Below are 18,302 nucleotides of genomic sequence, written 5' to 3'. Positions count from 1 at the left end.
ACCTTAGGCAAGAGTCGTGGGGATCGCTCGTGGGCATCAGCTTTTTACAGGCCGAGCACAGTTTAAACCCTGCCTCCGACAAGTGCTGCATTTGCAAGGCCTTTAAGCCGCGGACTAAAAAAAGGAGAGGGACTTTCGCTTAAAGATTCTCCTTATGGAGGCAGCCCTTAACCCTCCGTCCTCGGCACCGAGTGCTGACGGCGCTCCTCCGGCACCGGACCGCGCCCGCTCCGCCAAGACACCTCGGCACCGGCCTTCTCCGGCGCAGGGACCTGACCAAAGGCCTTTAGCTTCCTCCACACCTTTGGCGCAGACTCGTTCGGATCGCCCGGCACCTACCCCTGCTGCGGCACCGATGACCATGGTACCGTCAAGTCCGGTCCAGGAGAGCTCCCCGGTGAGACCCATGGTCAAGCTGACGGTCCCCTCCACGCCGGAGACATTCTCCTCAGCCAGGGACCTTATTGCAATGACTGAGTCTGCCCTGCCTCAACCCCTGGCACAGCCGGTGTGGGTTCTGCATTCCAGAGGCAAGCCTGCCGCTATGAGGACTCCTTCGCTGGAGTCAAGGAGCCGGCACCAGTCTCACGGACGGTCCCGATCTTGACGCCGCTCGCAGTCCCGGCACCGCTCACCCAGAAGGTACCGGTCGTACTCGCGGCACAGGTCCACCTCTCGTCCCAGCCGGTACTCTCGATACCGCTCCAGCTCTAGACATCGCTCCCATTACCGAGATTCTCGCAGCCAGTCCCGCCGCAGACACTCGAGACCCAGGTCGACCTCCCAGCACCGCGCTGGTTGCAGGTCCCGATCTCGGCACCGATACGATTCCTGGTACTGATCCCCAGCACCGAGGAGATCTCCAACGACAGGAGCGAGGGACTCATACCAGACTCGTTCGGTTCCTCCATGGCCATCCCGACAGCCGTCCGTGTCTTCTCAGGCAGATAGTGCATAAGCCCCAGACACCGACGTGCCTGCTGCCTTGTTCAACGAGCCCCAGCCTCAAGATCATGGACCACAGCAGTGGGGATTCTGGATGCCTTGGGCATACCATCAGGCCCAAGGCCCTCTCCCAGGTCCACCGCGCTCAACGGCCTCAGAACACAGGGTACTGGAGGCCACAATTACCCGTCCCCCTCCTCCTCCTATAGAGGAAGGGCTGACCCAGCCTCAGGACTCCGAGCTCCCCAGGGAGATGGACATGATCCAGCAGGCAGAGCCCTCATCAGACCTGCTCGTTCCAGATCTCTCCTCTTCATCCTCCCCTGACGAGGCTGTAGCTGGAACCTCATCGAACAGCCCTCCTCCAATTGACCTCAGGGCCCACCAGGACTTCCTCAGGTGTGTTGCACAGAACATGAACCTGCAGGCCGAGGAGATCCCGGAGGTCCAAGACCCAGTGGTGGACATATTATCATCAGATGCCCCCACTACAGTTGCCCTCTCATTTATTAAGACCATACAAGCCAATGCCACTACGATCTGGCAGTCTCCGGCCTCTGTTCCGCCCGCTGCGCGAGCAGTAGAGCGCAAATACATGGTGCCCTCAAAGGGTTATGAATATCTATATGTACATCCTCCTCCTTGCTCCCTCGTCATCCAGTCGGTTAACGAGAGGGAGTACCATGGCCAGCAGGCCCCAGCCCCTAAATCGAAGGATGCGAGGCGCATGGACTTGCTCGGGCGAAAAGTTTACTCTGCGGGGGCCCTCCAACTCCGCGTGTCCAATCAGCAAGCCCTCCTTAGCTGCTATAGCTACAACAGCTGGGCGGCGGCAGACAAATTTAAGGAGCTGCTTCCGCAGGACGCACGACAGGAGTACTCGGCGATCCTCGATGAGGGGAAAAAGGTTGCAAGAACTTCCCTCCAGGCTTCCTTGGACGCCGCAGACTCAGCCACCAGGACTCTGGCGTGACGATGCGCCATATCTCGTGGCTGCAAGTCTCTGGCCTCCCCCCCGGAGCTCCAGCACACTATTCAGGACTTTCCATTTGAGGGCCAAGGGCTGTTTTCGGACAAAACTGACCCTAGGCTGCAGAGCCTAAAAGACAACAGGGTCATTATGCACTCGTTAGGGATGCACACGCCGGTAACTCAGAGCAGGCCCTTTCAACCCCAACAGCACCGCCCTTACCCTCAACCCAGGCAGAGACAAGACTTCGCCAGACGGCGAGGGAGAAATGGCCGCCGAAGGCAATCGGGCAACCAAGGGGGCCTGAACCAAAGCTCCTCCAAGCCTTCCTCCGGGCCAAAACCTTCCTTTTGAAGGTGCGCCCAAGGGCGTTGTACCAGTTTCTTTAAAGGATCCGTCCCCACCCTTTTCCAACCATCTTTCCTTTTTCCTCCCAGCGTGGTCCCAGTTAACATCAGATCGTTGGGTCCTACGCACGTTGGAACTTGGATACCACCTCCAATTTATTTCAACCCCCCCTTCTAACCCCCTCCCTTGTCCCTCTTCAGGGACCCCTCTCACGAGCAACTCCTCCTACAGGAGGTGCAAACGCTCCTCGCCAAAGGAGAAATAGAGGAGGTACCGGAGCACGAGCGGGGCAAGGGGTTTTATTCCTGCTACTTCCTAATCCCCAAGGTGAAGGGAGGTCTCAGACCAATCCTCGATCTGTGGGAACTCAACAGATACATGGTAAAGTTGAAGTTCCGTATGGTATCCCTGGGGACCATTATCCCATCCCTGGATCCTGGAGACTGGTATGCCTCCCTCGACATGCAAGATGCCTACTTCCACATAGCCATCTTCCCACCTCACAGCAGGTTCCTCCGGTTCGTGGTCAACCGGCAACATTTCCAGTTCGCGGTCCTCCCATTCGGCCTCTCTACAGCCCCAAGAGTATTCACCAAATGTCTGGCTGTAGTTGCCGCCCACCTTCGCCGCAGTCGGATACACGTGCTTCTGTATCTAGACGACTGGCTTATCCGCGGGACCTCCGAGACGCAAGTCCTCAGTCACGTCCGCATTGTCAAGACCCTTTTCCTACATCTAGGCCTAATGATCAATGTGGAAAAATCCACTCTAATCTCCACTCAGAGGATAGAGTTTATTGGGGCCACCCTAGACTCGACTCTTGCCAAAGCCTGCCTACCAATGTCACGGTTCCAGGCTATGACGGCCATCATCTGGAGGCTGCAAGCGGCGCCGTTAACTTTGGTACGCACTTGCCTCGCTCTCTTGGGCCACATGGCAGCCTGCACATTCGTAACGAACTACGCAAGACTGCGCCTACGGCTCCTCCAGTCCTGGCTCAACTCGCAATACCATCCGGCCAGGGATCCTATGGACATGGTCATCACCATTCGCTCGACCGTCCTACACTCCTTCCACTGGTGGCTGGACCTCTCCATGGTGTGTGCGGGGCTCCCGTTCCATCCGCCCCAGGCCTCGGCGTCCCTGACAACAGACGCATCATCCCTTGGTTGGGGGGCTCACCTCGGGCACCTACACATCCAAGGCCGTTGGTCATCTCACGAGCTGGACCTCCACATCAACATCCGGGAGCTGAGAGCGGTCCGCCTCGCTTGTCAGACGTTCCGACAATACTTACAGGACCGTTGTGTGTCAGTATTCACCGACAACACAATGGCCATCCACTATATAAACAAGCAGGGCGGCACGAGATCTTCACCCCTGTGTCAAGAAACCTTACGACTATGGGACTTCTGCATAGCCCATTCTATACATCTCATAGCGTCCTTTCTCCTGGAGGTTCGGAACACGCTAGTGGATCGCCTCAGCAGATCCTTCCTTTCCCAAGAATGGTCCCTTCGCCCGGATGTTGCTCTTTCGCTCTTCCGGAAGTGGGGGTTTCCCAGGATAGACCTCTTTGCATCTCGCGGGAACAGGAAATGCCAGACGTTCTGCTCCTTTCAAGGCCTCTCACCGGGTTCAGTGGCGGATGCCTTCCTTGTGCCGTGGATGACACACCTGCTCTACACCTTTCCACCATTTCCGCTCATCCACAAGGTCCTACTGAAACTATGCAGGGACAAAGCCAGCTTGATCATGATAGCTCCAGCGTGGCCTCGACAGCACTGGTACACCATGTTGCTAGACCTATCCATAGCCGACCCTGTTCCCCTGCTTCTTCGCCTGGACCTGATCACCCAGGATCACGGCAAGCTCCGTCACCCGGACCTTCAGTCGCTCCACCTCACGGCATGGCTCCTGCGTGGCTGACCCAGTCTGAGCTGTGTTGCTCCACCCCAGTGCAACAGGTGCTCCTGGGTAGCAGGAAGCCTTCCACAAGAGCGACATATTTGGCCAAGTGGAAGCGTTTCACGTGCTGGTGCGTGGAGCGGAACTTCCTTCCCACGGAGGTCTCCATATCCAACATCTTGGATTACCTCTGGTCCCTCAAACAACAGGGCCTGGCGGTATCATCTCTGATGGTCCATTTGGCGGCCATCTCTACCTTCCACCCAGGGGAGGATGACCGCCAGGTGTTTTCTCATCCAATGGTGTCTAGGTTCCTTAAGGGCCTAGAGCGCCTCTACCCCCAAGTACACCGCCCTGCCCCTACATGGGACCTTAACCTGGTTCTTGCCAGACTCATGTCCCCTCCTTTCGAACCTTTAGCAACTTGCTACCTTCTCTATCTCTCCTGGAAAACAGTTTTCCTTGCGGCCATTACGTCCGCGAGACGGGTCTCGGAACTTCGGGCATCACGGTGGATCCCCCGTATACTGTGTTCCACAGGGACAAGGTGCAGTTGCGACCGCATCCGGCCTTTCTCCCCAAAGTGGTATCGGCCTTCCACATTAACCAGGGGATCTTCCTCCCTGTCTTCTTCCCAAAACCACATTCGTCTTGCAGGGAGCAGCAACTACACTCCCTAGACATCCATAGAGCGCTCACTTTTTATATCGAGCAAACTAAGCCATTCCACAGGACCCCCCAACTCTTTGTTGTGGTGGCTGAGCGTATCAAGGGGCTACCTGTCTCCTAGCAGCAGATTGCCTCCTGGGTAACGTCATGCATCTGCGCCTGTTACAACTTGGCTCACGTCCCATCAGGCCACGTGACTGCGCACTCCACCAGGGCTCAGGCCTCATCGGCTGCTTTCCTCGCTCAAGTGCCCATTCATGAAATCTGTCATGCAGCGACCTGCTCGTCAGTCCACACCTTTGCCTCCCACTATGCCCTGGTTCAGCAGTCTAGGGATGACGCAGCCTTCGGCTCCGCCGTGTTGCACTCTGCAACATCTCACTCTGACCCCACCGCCTAGGTAAGGCTTGGGAATCACCTAACTGGAATGGATATAAGCAATCACTCGAAGAAGAAAAGACGGTTACTCACCTTTGTAACTGTTGTTCTTCGAGATGTGTTGCTCATATCCATTCCAAACCTGCCCTCCTTCCCCACTGTCGGAGTTGCAGGCAAGAAGGAACTGAGGAGCAGTCGGGTCGGCAGGGGTATATATCCAGCACCATGGCGGTGCCACTCCAGGGGGCGACCTGCCGACCCACCAGAGTTGCTAGGGTAAAAATCTTCCAACGAGCGCGCACACCTAACTGGAATGGATATGAGCAACACATCTCGAAGAACAACAGTTACAAAGGTGAGTGACCGTCTTTTCAGCTCCCATTAAGTCTAAAAGCTGTGAAAAGGCCAAAGCTCCCATCATTAACGTAAACACATCTGTTAACCACTCTTCCTTTCACAGCAAGATATCATGTAATCTGTTGGAGCCAAGAAATTCTTCATATTTGTATTCCTTTCCTTCCCACCTGCACAGATTTTCTTCACAGGACTCTTTGGAGTCACAACTGGCGCCACACCTTAAATAAGCCAGAGAGCTTGTCTGAGCAATATGAACCACCCCACCCCTTCAGTCTACTCAGAAAAGGAAGGTGAGACAGAAGGGAAGTTTCTTTTTACATTAAAACCTTTCCGGGCTTCAGCCATTTCTTAAAATATGTAGCAAAGGAAGCCCAGATTCCCACAGGCACCAGCATATATTTGCAGCAAAGAATCCTGTGGCACCTTATAGACTAACAGACATTTTGGAGCATGAGCTTTCGTGGGTGAAAACCCACTTCGTCGGATGCAGCCTATATTTGAAATTTGATATTCTTGTAAATTAAGGTTCCGTTGTGCATGTATTCACTCACTCGCTCCTCCACCCTTCAGTTTCGAAGAAGGGCGAAACTAAAGTTTGCATGTCACACACATGTCCCCACTGCAGGTCTTTCAGCTGTAGCTATCCATTGTGTTACTTTCCATGAAGAACATTTTAGTTTAATACTGTATTTGATTAAATTTTAGCTCTGAATATCAGTTTGCTTTCTGTTTTAATAACAAAAATGTTTAAAGACGAATACACTCCCCAAGGATCTACTAGTTTATTCTGCTTAAATCAATATATCCTCAGAATATTCAGGCAGCAAAGTCAATACATTTTCACTCCATTCAAAACATGTCAATTCAAATCATACACACAGAATTAGACGGAAGAGAACCAATTTTCATTTAGGAGTTTCAATTAAAATGAATGACGGTTTCCCAAGATGGTATATTTTAATTTATAAGTATATTCTTACTCATGACCACACAGCTATTTAGAATTAAATACTTAACATAACCAGCTCTTAGAACCAAAGACAAACATGTCTGGGTTCCTGCTAGCTGATTGTTGCATATTATAAAATAAAAATAGCTAACTACAATCAATATTACATATTGTGAAGTTGCAAGCAGCATCACTGGAAAAATCAATGCAGCATAATTCCAAAAAAGGCACTAGTACTTCCTTTAAAACAATCCACTTTATTGAGATCAATAGGTATGTTACAACCAATTTGTTTTTGCATTTAGAACTATTACAGCATTACATTTTTAATTAAGTGCTCATCACACACTGTCTAGGTATTTTTATGCTGCCCTTCTCCAGCATTTTATCACACTGCCTATTTGTATTGTGGTAGCATCTAGAGGCCCCACCCTATTGTGCTAAACACCATACAATCATGCAAAAAAGAAGTGCATCCCACCCATAAAAACTGACAAAGTGTAAGATGAGAGACAACAGGTGAATACAACAAATACGTTAGGAGCACAGGGCAACAAGATGATACTGGTCAGCACGACAAGCAACAATGACCATTTATACATTGTTAATACCTGTTATAGTTGCCAAGTTGTTTAAGCTGCAACTCAATATTTCAAAACAAGATTTTTAATTTTCATTCTTTAGAGTAGATTGATTTGTAAAGGAAAAACCTCAACTGGCAGTCCTGTATCATCCACCCTGTTATTCTGACAGCTTACTTGTTCTTTATCATCTAAGTTCCCATCCTTATGCAGCAAATACACTTATGCATGCAGTTCAAAAGCACTGTCCAAGGTTCAGGTGGCACGCTAACCAACTGCCCCAGAAAATTCAGTGGTGTTCTGGAAAGCAGCTACCTGGGAAAGTAACAGCATTACAGATCACACCCTTTCAGAGAGACTAATCATGATGCGCTCCAGTCTCTACTTGTCCAAGGCCACTCCCAAGTCAGATTCTCCAATCAAGAGGTGAGGTTTCTAGTGTTGTGTGTAGGGATTCTTGTGCACTGCACGAGTTACTTCTAAATGTCAGATGATTAACTACAATAGAGACTTTACACACAGTGAAATGTCATGAAAATCTGAGCATTAAGTTCTATAGGTGGCTCAAACATCCACTGAACTCTGCAGGAAAGGTTTGTGTTGTTAACCCAGGAGATTAACAGCAGAGACTCATTTTAAATCTAAAAATTTTAGTCAAGATGGTAAAGTTGTGACAAATGAGAACTATTGTGTACAATTATATTACTGCATCCAGAGCACTTAAAATCGGTTAACATATGAATAGGCATCACATGTGACACTTCATTCAAGCTGAACTTTACAGAAACATTAAAAACCAGAGCAAAATGAAGGGTGCAGTATAAGAACTGAAGTAGAGCAGAATGCTGTAGTGTGAGAACTCATGAAAATTAAACACTTCCTCCACAAAGAGGTGTTTTTCAGCATTCAAGATGGACTAGATCTCTGTTCGGAAGTGTCTGGCTTAGCTTGCTTGTGTTCAGTTTTCTGCTATAAATATCCTGATTTCCTGTGCATCATGCAAGTAGCAATTTTAATTGCATATTTCTCTCCTGCTGTTTCCTAACTAAGCCAGAACAGGCTTTGCCTCAATGAATTTGGCCCTCCTCCAGTCCAATCAGATAAGCATGTCAAAGACTAACTTGGTTCTAACTTGAGGGGGTGATGACGGGAGAAAGACCCCCAAATGTGAAGAGGCTGCTGAATTTCACATTAGTGAAATTACTAAAGTGTTGCCAACCTTCATGATTTTGTCATGAGTCTCATCATAATTGTTTTCCTTAAAGCCCCAGCTCCTGGAGTCAAGTGGATATGTGGTTATTTCAGCCTTCATTATTAAAAACAAAGCAAGCAGAAGGCTAACAAAAACATCAAATTGATTATTTTTATATAATCTCATGATCTTAAAGCCAATTCATGATTTTTGGTGAGCCTGACTCATGATTTTTGAATATCTAGAGTTTGCAATACTGACAATGACTTTAAAAATAAATTTTAAAAAAATATATAAAATGTTACAGTAGTAAAAAGTATGAATGAAGATTAACACGAGAATCTCAAAGTTTGATGGGAAGAACTTCTCACGGTATTCAAGGTTAAAATTAACTATCAGGTTAGCCAGCTGACTTGCAGATTACTTCATCGTTCAAACACTGCCAACACCACAGGGGGGAATACAGGCCTCTAAGAAATTTATCCAAAACAGACAGGCACTCATACAAATGTAACTACTGGAGAAAGAAGCAGAAAATTGAATAAAATTTGAAGTCCAGTTACACTTTAAAAAGTTTTTGTATGCTCCTTGTCTGAGAGGTGAAAAAGACGACGTTACTACTTCTGTTAGGCGAATCATAGAATATTGGGGTTGGAAGGGACCTCAGGAGATCATCTAGTCCAACCCCCTGCTCAAAGCAGGACCAATCCCCAATTAAATCATCCAACAGATTTTTGCCTCATATCCCTAAATAGCCACTTCAAGGACTGAACTCATAACCCATGCACTCACATGACTCAACTCACAATCATACAAAAGAATAGAGAAGAGTTCCCAAGAGTGCCTTGGATAGGATAGAGGAAAGAAGAGAATTACTGTGGCAAGGATGGCACAGACACCAGCATTATTACAAAAACTACAGTTTTCCACTGAAGTTGTCCAAAATACAGCAGTAAATGCATACTGTGACATTTTTGAACCATTATAGCAGAATGCCTAAATATTTAAAGCCTCTACAGGTCCTAAAATAGATACACTGCTACAACAGAAAAGTTTGATGTTCTTCTCTACCTTACACTCTAACGCTCTGGGTTTCTCCACTCTAAATAAAAAACTTAAGTGACTTATTTTTTTAAATGGAAATAAATCCTATTTAATAGCAGATATTTATCCTACCTATTGCGTTCAACCTCTCCAACATTGCCCAGGTATGAAAAGAATACTGCAGCCTGTAAATCTAGTCAGTCTCTCTAGCTCCAATACAGCATCTTGAACATGCCAATTACTTTTGATTTCACCTGCAGACAAAGGTCACCACTGAATGCCAGGGAACCGAAATTAGGGTTAGTTATCTAGAATTACAGGTGTCTCACCTTCTAAATACCAATACCAATCTAAACCAGAAGTCCAGTTGGAATGACCACCTACAATATTGTATTTACACCCATTTTTAAACATTGCCCCAGCATAGCCAGTATATAATAGAACAATGACTAAGGAAGCTCTCACTTCCTGCCTAAACGGCACATTGTCCCCTCCAAGCACAGGAAAGTTACATTCAGAAATGTATTTACATCGAGATAAAACGGATGGACTTGATTACGATCAGGTTTCTAAGATGCATAAAGATGTGCAAGCATAAAGAAATAGCTCTCTGAAACATGCGGACTTCACCATTAAATTGCAACTCCTGACAAACAGCCAGAGATAGGAAACTGTGGATAGCAAGAAACCCAGTCACAATGACCTCTGTAATCTCCATGAATGATTCCAGGTATAGAAATCTTCAAACAACTCTTGAGATAAATTAAAGCAGTACAATTATTCAAAGAGACTTGGTTTTACCAAGGGTCTAATATTCACAGCCAAAAGCATGTGCTTTCTGTGAAGGGAAAGGGTTAAAGAAACAGCTTGTGGGCAGAAACGAATTGCCTGCAGGAGTTCATTCTTATGCAGATCACATTATTAAAGCACTAATTAAAACAAACAATCTCACTGAAAGTTCAGTAACCTACCAAAGTGGCAATCTGTGTGCAACAGTCACAATATTTTTTTCCATCTCGAGAATCAATTTATTCTCCCTTTCTGCTTTAAGTTACTACCATTATGCTAAGAAAGACATGTAACAGTTTATGTTTTGAATGTTTTTCCTGATTAACAGGAAAAAATAATCAGTTCTGCCCCCGTTTCACAGTTAAAGGCCTGTTTTCTCCATACTTTTATACTGGCCTTCATTTCACTTGTCTATGACATACATTCAATCAGTAAAGTGGAAAAATAAAGCAACGTAACCAAGGCTTTGCTGTGGATTAGCAGTTTCAGATTTCTCTAGCCAAGTGATACATTGCTTGTAAAATAACCCATTTCGCTAAACAGTGCTATCTTCAGCTACAATTACTAGCAACAAGACCAGATATTTTTGTACACTTATTCCCCTTCACCTTTGTTTAATAAGAAGCAATTTTAATGAATGGGTTACTCAGTTACTGAAATGAAATCATCATTACTCCTTCCTTCTCACCGGTGAAGCAGTCACGACCTAAATTAAAGAGCGAACCAAACGCCAGCCAGTACCAGACAACGTTGTTTTACATCTGAGTGTCACTGAATGAACAAGATGGATGAGACCAGATGGCTCAGGAAGCAGACCATCAGTTCCAACTCAACCACACAAATGGTATTTTAAAAATAAAAACAAACGACTGTTCATGTATTTAAAGCAAAGTTTTATAATTTTCCAATAAAATAATTAAAATTAAAATCAAAGATGTCCCACTGTTTATTAATATTGCCAAATTCTGAAATGGGGGGGGTTGTTTTTTTTTGTTTTTTTTTTAGAAATACTGGAATTGTTCACGCACAAGGAGAGTGTGATTTGTGGAATATTCTGTAATTCTTTACTTTCAACAACAAAATATAGGGAAGTACCCAGGTGACCAGACCAATAAGCCTCAACCCACCAATTCCTTAGTAAATGTTTATCTCAGTCCATAATGCTTCATAAACATCAGCCCTATTGCTAAGGAATGAGCTTCAAGGTACTTGGCATAGCTTATTCTGACCCCTGGACCATTGTAGAGCCAGTTTAACTCTTCACCTTTCACCTATATAGACTGCACCAAGAGAAAACTTAAACCAAGTTTCTCCTTCAGCAACCTAATCATGTATAAATGCACTAATTACATTCACTTAACGTGTGCCAAAAATCCACACCTTAGATACAAGCCCTGTTTCCATTGTAAATCATTTGTGCATTGCATGTGCATACAAGGAACTGTTTTGGAACTTCGAACAGTAAGCTAAGACTCTGTTGGCATGTCTGCTCACACGCTAAATCAAGCTATAAATGGGTTAGATATTTTTTACTTTTTTTCTTTTTTCTTTTTTGCAATAGGCCAAACAAGGAATAGAAGATAGTAACTGGCTCTAGACATTTTCAACTTTTTTGAAAACTAGGTTGGAGAAAAATAAATTAAAAATATTTAAAATTTGAAGTGTTGAAATGAAAGGTAATTATTACATTTGATCAGTAGCAATCATCTAAAGGTAATGTTTAGAAGTAACAAGGAACATTAGGGACTGACAGCTAATCCTAGGGCCTCTCATGTTCCTGCTTTATTTTATGTTGAAGCCCAGCACAGAAGCCTTTAGCCTTTCTGATGCTGTGAATTAGTGACTACGCTACAGTTTAAGCAGGTGGGAGCTCAATCCCCATCTGTTTTAAAATACATGAATTTGATTATAAAAAAGTCCCACAGGACAAGCTCAAGGAGTGTGAGCTGCCTTCGTGGGGGAGGAGCTCACCTTCATGTATTAAAGTGGAAGTCAACTTGGGGACAAACGTTAGTGCCCAGGTGCCAGTCTGAGCGCAAGGACCCTGAAAGGTGGAAGGGTCCCAGAACTTGGGCTGCAGTCCAAGCCCAAACCTCTACACTGCAATTAAATAGCCCCTTAGGCGCACGGGGTTTGGATTGAGTCAGCTGGTATGGGCTGGGGGGAGGGGGAGGAAGGGGTGTATCTTTGGTGTTATTCACACCCGCTCCACAGGGAAGCTGCCACCAGTGTCACCACAGGGCAAGAAACAGGCATAGTGGGGAACAATGCTAGTAATTCAGAGACAAATTAAGGGCTTTGCCTTGCAGAGAGAAGTTAACTCTTTAAGTAACAACTTAAGTTTAGAGTTACCTCTTACAACCCCCCCACCCCCCGGCTCTCTGCAAGACTGACTGCAATACACAGGAACACCCATTCTGCTGGCAGCAAGCTGAATGTATGCCAAATGTTTCTGTGTAAGAGGAAAATCCCTGTTTCTTTTCTACAGTATCCAAACACTTTCCTCAACTGACTGTCTAGTTGAAAGAGCTCTCCCAAATGATGCATTTCATGTTCAGATGTGTGTCCTTATTGTTTCTCCAAATGTTTGTATCAATACATGTAAAATATTAAGACGTAGGAGGCTGACACCAACTACAGTGACAAAAAAAGCTTATGGAGTAGATCAATCGCACTAACAGGCTCAAAAGATTCAAGTTCAAATGAAAAGAATGGAAGAATATCAAGAAAACAAGTCAAAGGAAAACAACAATGAACATCAACTCTCCTCCCCACTTTACATCCCCTTCGTGGCTGAGAATCTGAGATGACACACCAACCATTCTTTCTAGTATACCAGCAAAATGCAACACATGCAGTTCTATTAGCTGAAATGCATTTGAGCTGTACAGAATTTTTTGTTGGCGTTTCCAGGGTAATATTACACTGGCACTTTTCAGAGCCTAGGGAAAAGAATTTGAATTCCCATAGTTCGTGGGTAAGATCTTTTACCTTATGATAATGATCACACTTCTCACAAATTTCTTCAGTTAAATTATATATTGTACGTTTTGTATACAGAGTAGAAACCTTTTTCTAAAGGTTCCTTTGCTGTATAAAACAGTAACAATGAGTAATATTCAAGAACATTTATACAGTTATTACAAACATCACAACACAAGCAGGTAACTGAATTGAAACTGAATTATTCTTTGTAAAAGTATAGCTGTAGACTCATGGAATGTGTATTCTGGTGCATAAAGCATAACGTTTATATCTTGGTGTTATTCACATGCACATTCACTTCCTACTGTGTATGCATGCACATTCACTTCCTACTGTATAGAACAGTAAACCACAGCTTCTTAAATGTAATCGGAGACTAACATGTCAAGCGCATAGCAGGCAGTGGAGCTTTGAACAAATACACCCATTAACTAGTACCTCATTTTTAAATTTTAAAGACAGCACAAACAATAGGAGATTTGGAGTAGCAGATTATTTCCACTCCCCACACACCCTCCTTACCAGTTTCTGAGCTTCTGGACTGAAGCAGTCTGCTTCCGTTTGCATGGCTGCAAAGTTTGTTATTCAACTTCAGAGCCTTTGAAGTTCATACACGAAAAGAGAAACAAAATATCCACCCTACTACTTGCTAGGCTTCTGCTTTATTTACTTAACATCCCAGGAAAGTATTTCTGATCCAGCTTGTCAAGTGTTTATCCAAACAAACAAGAGGACTCTGTCCACTTCTCAAAAATCCTCACATTTCTGTCATCAGAGGAATGCTGATCCTGCGCTGCTGACACAGAAGTCCACCTAGGGGAGTGGTCAAGACACAAGGTGAGTCACATAGGTGCTCTAGGGAGCACACAACGAGTCTGTGTGCTTAATAAAGGAATCGGTCCTTCACCGCTTCAGAAAACACAAGCACAAGCACAGACTTCCTCTCACAAAACTTTCAGTTCTTTCAGTTCACATTTGTATCGAAGTTTCCACCTACTCTCCCCACCCTATTTCAAGTGAACGGCAGGACAGTAATAGCTTACGGCTCCACGCCTGTCAGTAACTACAGTTCTTGAGTCAGCAAGTGAGCAGCTGGCTCCAAAGGTGCAGGAAGGCAGACAAGCTGATTTTTTCTCTTGCCTAGGCACAGGGCCTTTGACTAAGCAACTGTCGTCAACTGGAAGTTTGCTGCAACATCATTCAGTGTTGCTACTAGTCTTGCCACAACCAGCACTATGACACCAAGAACAGGATGTGCTTATTGCTCTAGTATTTTCTATATTCATCACTTTACAGGCTGTCAAATACAAATAGTTCGTGCTACTTTATGAAGCCTCTTGTGCTACTACTGGCATAAGTTTCATCAGGGACATAAACTTATTTTTAAAATCCGAAAAAATTCTGAGTTCCATTTGTAAACAGAATTCCTTTTTGCCTCTTACCCAACTTTTCATACTGGTGTGCAGATATGGTCATCCCATCTCAAAAAAGGATATATTGGAATTGGAAAAGGTTCAGAAAAGGGCAACAAAAATGATTAGGGGGTATGGAATGGCTTCCATCTGTGGCCATTAAGATTAATAAGACTGGGACCTTTCAGCTTGGAATAGAGACAACTGAATGGCGATGTGATAGAGGTCTATAAAATCATGACAGGTGTGGAGAAGATAAATAAAGAAGCGTTATTTACCCCTTCTCATAACACAAGAACAAGGGGTCACTCAAATTAAATCAATAGGCCAGCAGGTTTAAAAAAACAAAAGGAAGTATTTTTTCACACAACACACAGTCAACCTATGGAACTTCTTGCCAGAGGATGTTGTGAAGGCCAAGACCATAACAGGGTTAAAAAAAAAGAACTAGACAAGTTCATAGAGGATAGGTCCATCAATGGCTAGTGAGGCAAATAGAAAGGGGCATAAACACTGCCAAATTAAGTGCAAGAGTATAATAAGACAAGCCAAAGAGGAGTTTGATGAACGGCTAGCCAAAAACTCCAAAGGTAATAACAAAACGTTTAAGTACATCAGAAGCAGGATGCCTGCTAAACAACCAGTGAGGCCCCTTGATGATCAAGTTACAAAAGGAGCGCTTAAAGACGATAAAGTGATTGCAGAGAAACTAAATGGATTCTTTGCTTCAGTCTTCACGGCTGAGGATGTTAGGGACATACCCAAACCTGAGCTGGCTTTTGTAGGTGACAAATCTGAGGAACTGTCACAGATTGAAGGGTCACTAGAGGAGGTTTTGGAATTAATTGATAAACTCAACATTAACAAGTCACCCGGACCAGATGGCATTCACCCAAGAGTTCTGAAAGAACTCAAATGTGAAGTTGCGGAACTATTAACTAAGATTTGTAACCTGTCCTTTAAATCGGCTTCGGCACCAAATGACTGGAAGTTAGCTAATGTAACGCCAATATTTAAAAAGGGCTCTAGAGGTGATCCCGGCAATTACAGATCTGTAAGTCTAACTTCAGTACAGGGCAAATTAGTCAAAACAATAGTTAAGAATAAAATTGTCAGACACAGAAAAACAAACTGTTGAGCAATAGTCAACATTGTTTATGTAAAGGGAAATCGTGTCTTACTAATCGATTAGAGTTCTTTGAAGGGGTCAAACAAACATGTGGACAAGGGGGATCCAGTGGACATAGTATACATAGATTTCCAGAAAGCCTTTGACAAGGTCCCTCACCAAAGGCTCTTACGTAAATTAAGCTGTCATGGAATAAAAGGAAAGTCCTTTCATGGACTGAGAACTGGTTAAAAGACAGGGGAAAAAAGGGTAGGAAATAATGGTAAATAAATGGTAGATTTCCTGGACAGACGTCAGGATATGATTTTACGGGCACAACGTCCTGAAGAATCGGCGCAGGCTGTGCAGAGGGGAGAGAGACGGTGAAGAAATTTGGCAGCATGTGACCTCAAGAAGAAGGAAGAGGAGCGCCCATGTACCAGCAACGGAGATATAGATGAGCAACCGTTTTCATGTTCTTTCCACAGATACTAATGCAGAGAGCAGAGAAGATGGTACATCTGAGAGAAGGGAGCAGAGGGAGACGCCACCAATTGGAAGGCACGAGATGCACTGTCCTAGGGATGGGGGTTCCACAACCACCACTCCCAAGAGAAGGAGGAGGGTGGTGGTGGTTGGGGACTCCCTCCTCAGGGGGACTGAGTCATCTATCTGCTGCCCCGACCAAGAAAACCGAGAGGTCTGCTGCTTGCCAGGAGCAAGGATTAATGATGTGACAGAGAGACTGCCGAGACTCATCAAGCCCTCGGATCGTTACCCCTTCCTGCTTCTCCACCTGGGCACCAATGATACTGCCAATGACCTTGAGCGGATCACTGCAGACTACGTGGCTCTGGGAAGAAGGATAAAGGAGTCTGAGGCGCAAGTGGTGTTCTCATCCATCCTCCCTGTGCAGGGAAAAGGCCTGAGTAGGGATCGTCGAATTGTGGAAGTCAACGAATGGCTACACAGGTGGTGTCGGAGAGAAGGCTTTGGATTCTTCGACCATGGGATGGTGTTCCAAGAAGGAGGAGTGCTAGGCAGAGATGGGCTCCACCTAACGAACAGAGGGAAGAGCATCTTCGCAAGCAGGCTGGCTAACCTAGTGAGGAGGGCTTTAAACTAGGTTCACTGGGGGAAGGAGACCAAAGACCTGAGGTAAGTGGGGAAATGGGATACCTGGAGGAAGCACGAGCAGGAGAGTGCAAGAGGGGAGGACTCCTGTCTCAGATCGAGAAAGCAGGACAATCAGTGAGTTATCTTAAGTGCCTATACACAAATGCAAGAAGCATGGGAAACAAGCAAGGAGAACTGGAAGTCCTGGCACAGTCAAGAAAGTATGATGTGATTGGAATAACAGAGACTTGGTGGGATAACTCACATGACTGGAGTATTGTCATGAATGGATATAAACTGTTCAGGAAGGACAGGCAGGGCAGAAAAGGTGGGGGAGTTGCATTGTATGTAAGAGAGCAATATGACTGCTCACAGCTCCAGTATAAAACTGCAGAAAAACCTGAAAGTCTCTGGATTAAGTTTAGAAGTTCGAGCAACAAGGGTGATGTCGTGGTGGGAGTATACTATAGACCACCAGACCAGGGGGATGAGGTGGAAGAGGCTTTCTTCCGGCAACTAGCAGAAGTTACCAGATTGCAGGCCCTAGTTCTCATGGGAGATTTTAATCACCCTGACATCTGCTGGGAGAGCAATACAGCGGTGCACAGACAATCCAGGAACTTTTTGGAAAACGTAGAGGACAATTTCCTGGTGCAAGTGCTGGAGGAACCAACAAGGGGCAGAGCTCTTCTTGACCTGTTGCTCACAAACAGAGAAGACTTAGTAGGGGAAGCAAAAGTAGATGGGAACCTGGGAGGCAGTGACCATGAGATGGTCGAGTTCAGGATCCTGACACAAGGAAGAAAGGACAGCAGCAGAATACAGACCCTGGACTTCAGAAAAGCAGACTGTGACTCCCTCAGGGAGCTGATGGGCAGGATCCCCTGGGAAAACAACATGAGGGGAAAAGGAGTCCAGGAGAGCTGGTTGTATTTTAAAGAATCCTTACTGAGGTTGCAGGAAAAACCATCCCGATGTGTAGGAAGAATAGTAAATATGGCAGGTGACCAGCTTGGCTTAACAGTGAAATCCTTGCTGATCTTAAACGCAAAAAAGAAGTTTACAAGAAGTGGAAGATTGGACAAATGACCAGGGAGGAGTATAAAAATATTGCTCAGGCATGCAGGAGTGAATTCAGGAAGACCAAATCACACTTGGAGTTGCAGCTAGCAAGAGATGTGAAGAGTAACAAGAAGGGTTTCTTCAGGTATGTTAGCAACAAGAAGAAAGTCAAGGAAAGTGTGGGCCCCTTACTGAATGAGGGAGGCAACCTAGTGACAGAAGATGTGGAAAAAGCTAATGTACTCAATGATTTTTTTGCCTCTGTCTTCACAAACAAGGTCAGCTCCCAGACTGCTGCACTGGGCAGCACAGTATGGGGAAAAGGTGACCAGCCCTCTGTGGAGAAAGAAGTGGTTCTAGACTATTTAGAAAAACTGGACGAGCACAAGTCCATGGGGCCAGATGCACTGCAACCGAGGGTGCTAAAGGAGCTGGCGGATGTGATTGCAGAGCCATTGGCCATTATCTTTGAAAACTCAAGGCAAATGG

The 18,302-nt window shown here is 45.5% G+C and overlaps 1 protein-coding gene across 7 annotated transcripts in view; it reads right to left on the bottom strand.

Annotated features, from left to right (window-relative positions):
- Positions 1-18,302, bottom strand: part of LRRFIP1 (LRR binding FLII interacting protein 1) — a 211,037-nt gene that overhangs the window by 108,676 nt on the left and 84,059 nt on the right. Inside the window, exon 1 of one of the 7 annotated variants that reach the window (XM_050916111.1) lies at positions 13,638-14,321. The exons of the other annotated variants lie outside the window; for them this stretch is intronic. Coding sequence (XP_050772068.1) covers positions 13,638-13,682 — 45 coding nt within the window. The 5' untranslated portion in view covers positions 13,683-14,321. Of the gene's footprint in view, positions 1-13,637; positions 14,322-18,302 lie in introns of those variants that run through there. 7 annotated transcript variants of the gene reach the window in all.

This window comes from Gopherus flavomarginatus, chromosome 10 (genome assembly GCF_025201925.1).
Source record: "Gopherus flavomarginatus isolate rGopFla2 chromosome 10, rGopFla2.mat.asm, whole genome shotgun sequence".
Lineage (NCBI taxonomy): Eukaryota > Metazoa > Chordata > Testudines > Testudinidae > Gopherus > Gopherus flavomarginatus.
The sequence above is the reverse complement of the archived record's forward strand: the minus strand, read 5'-3'. Positions and strand labels throughout refer to the sequence as shown.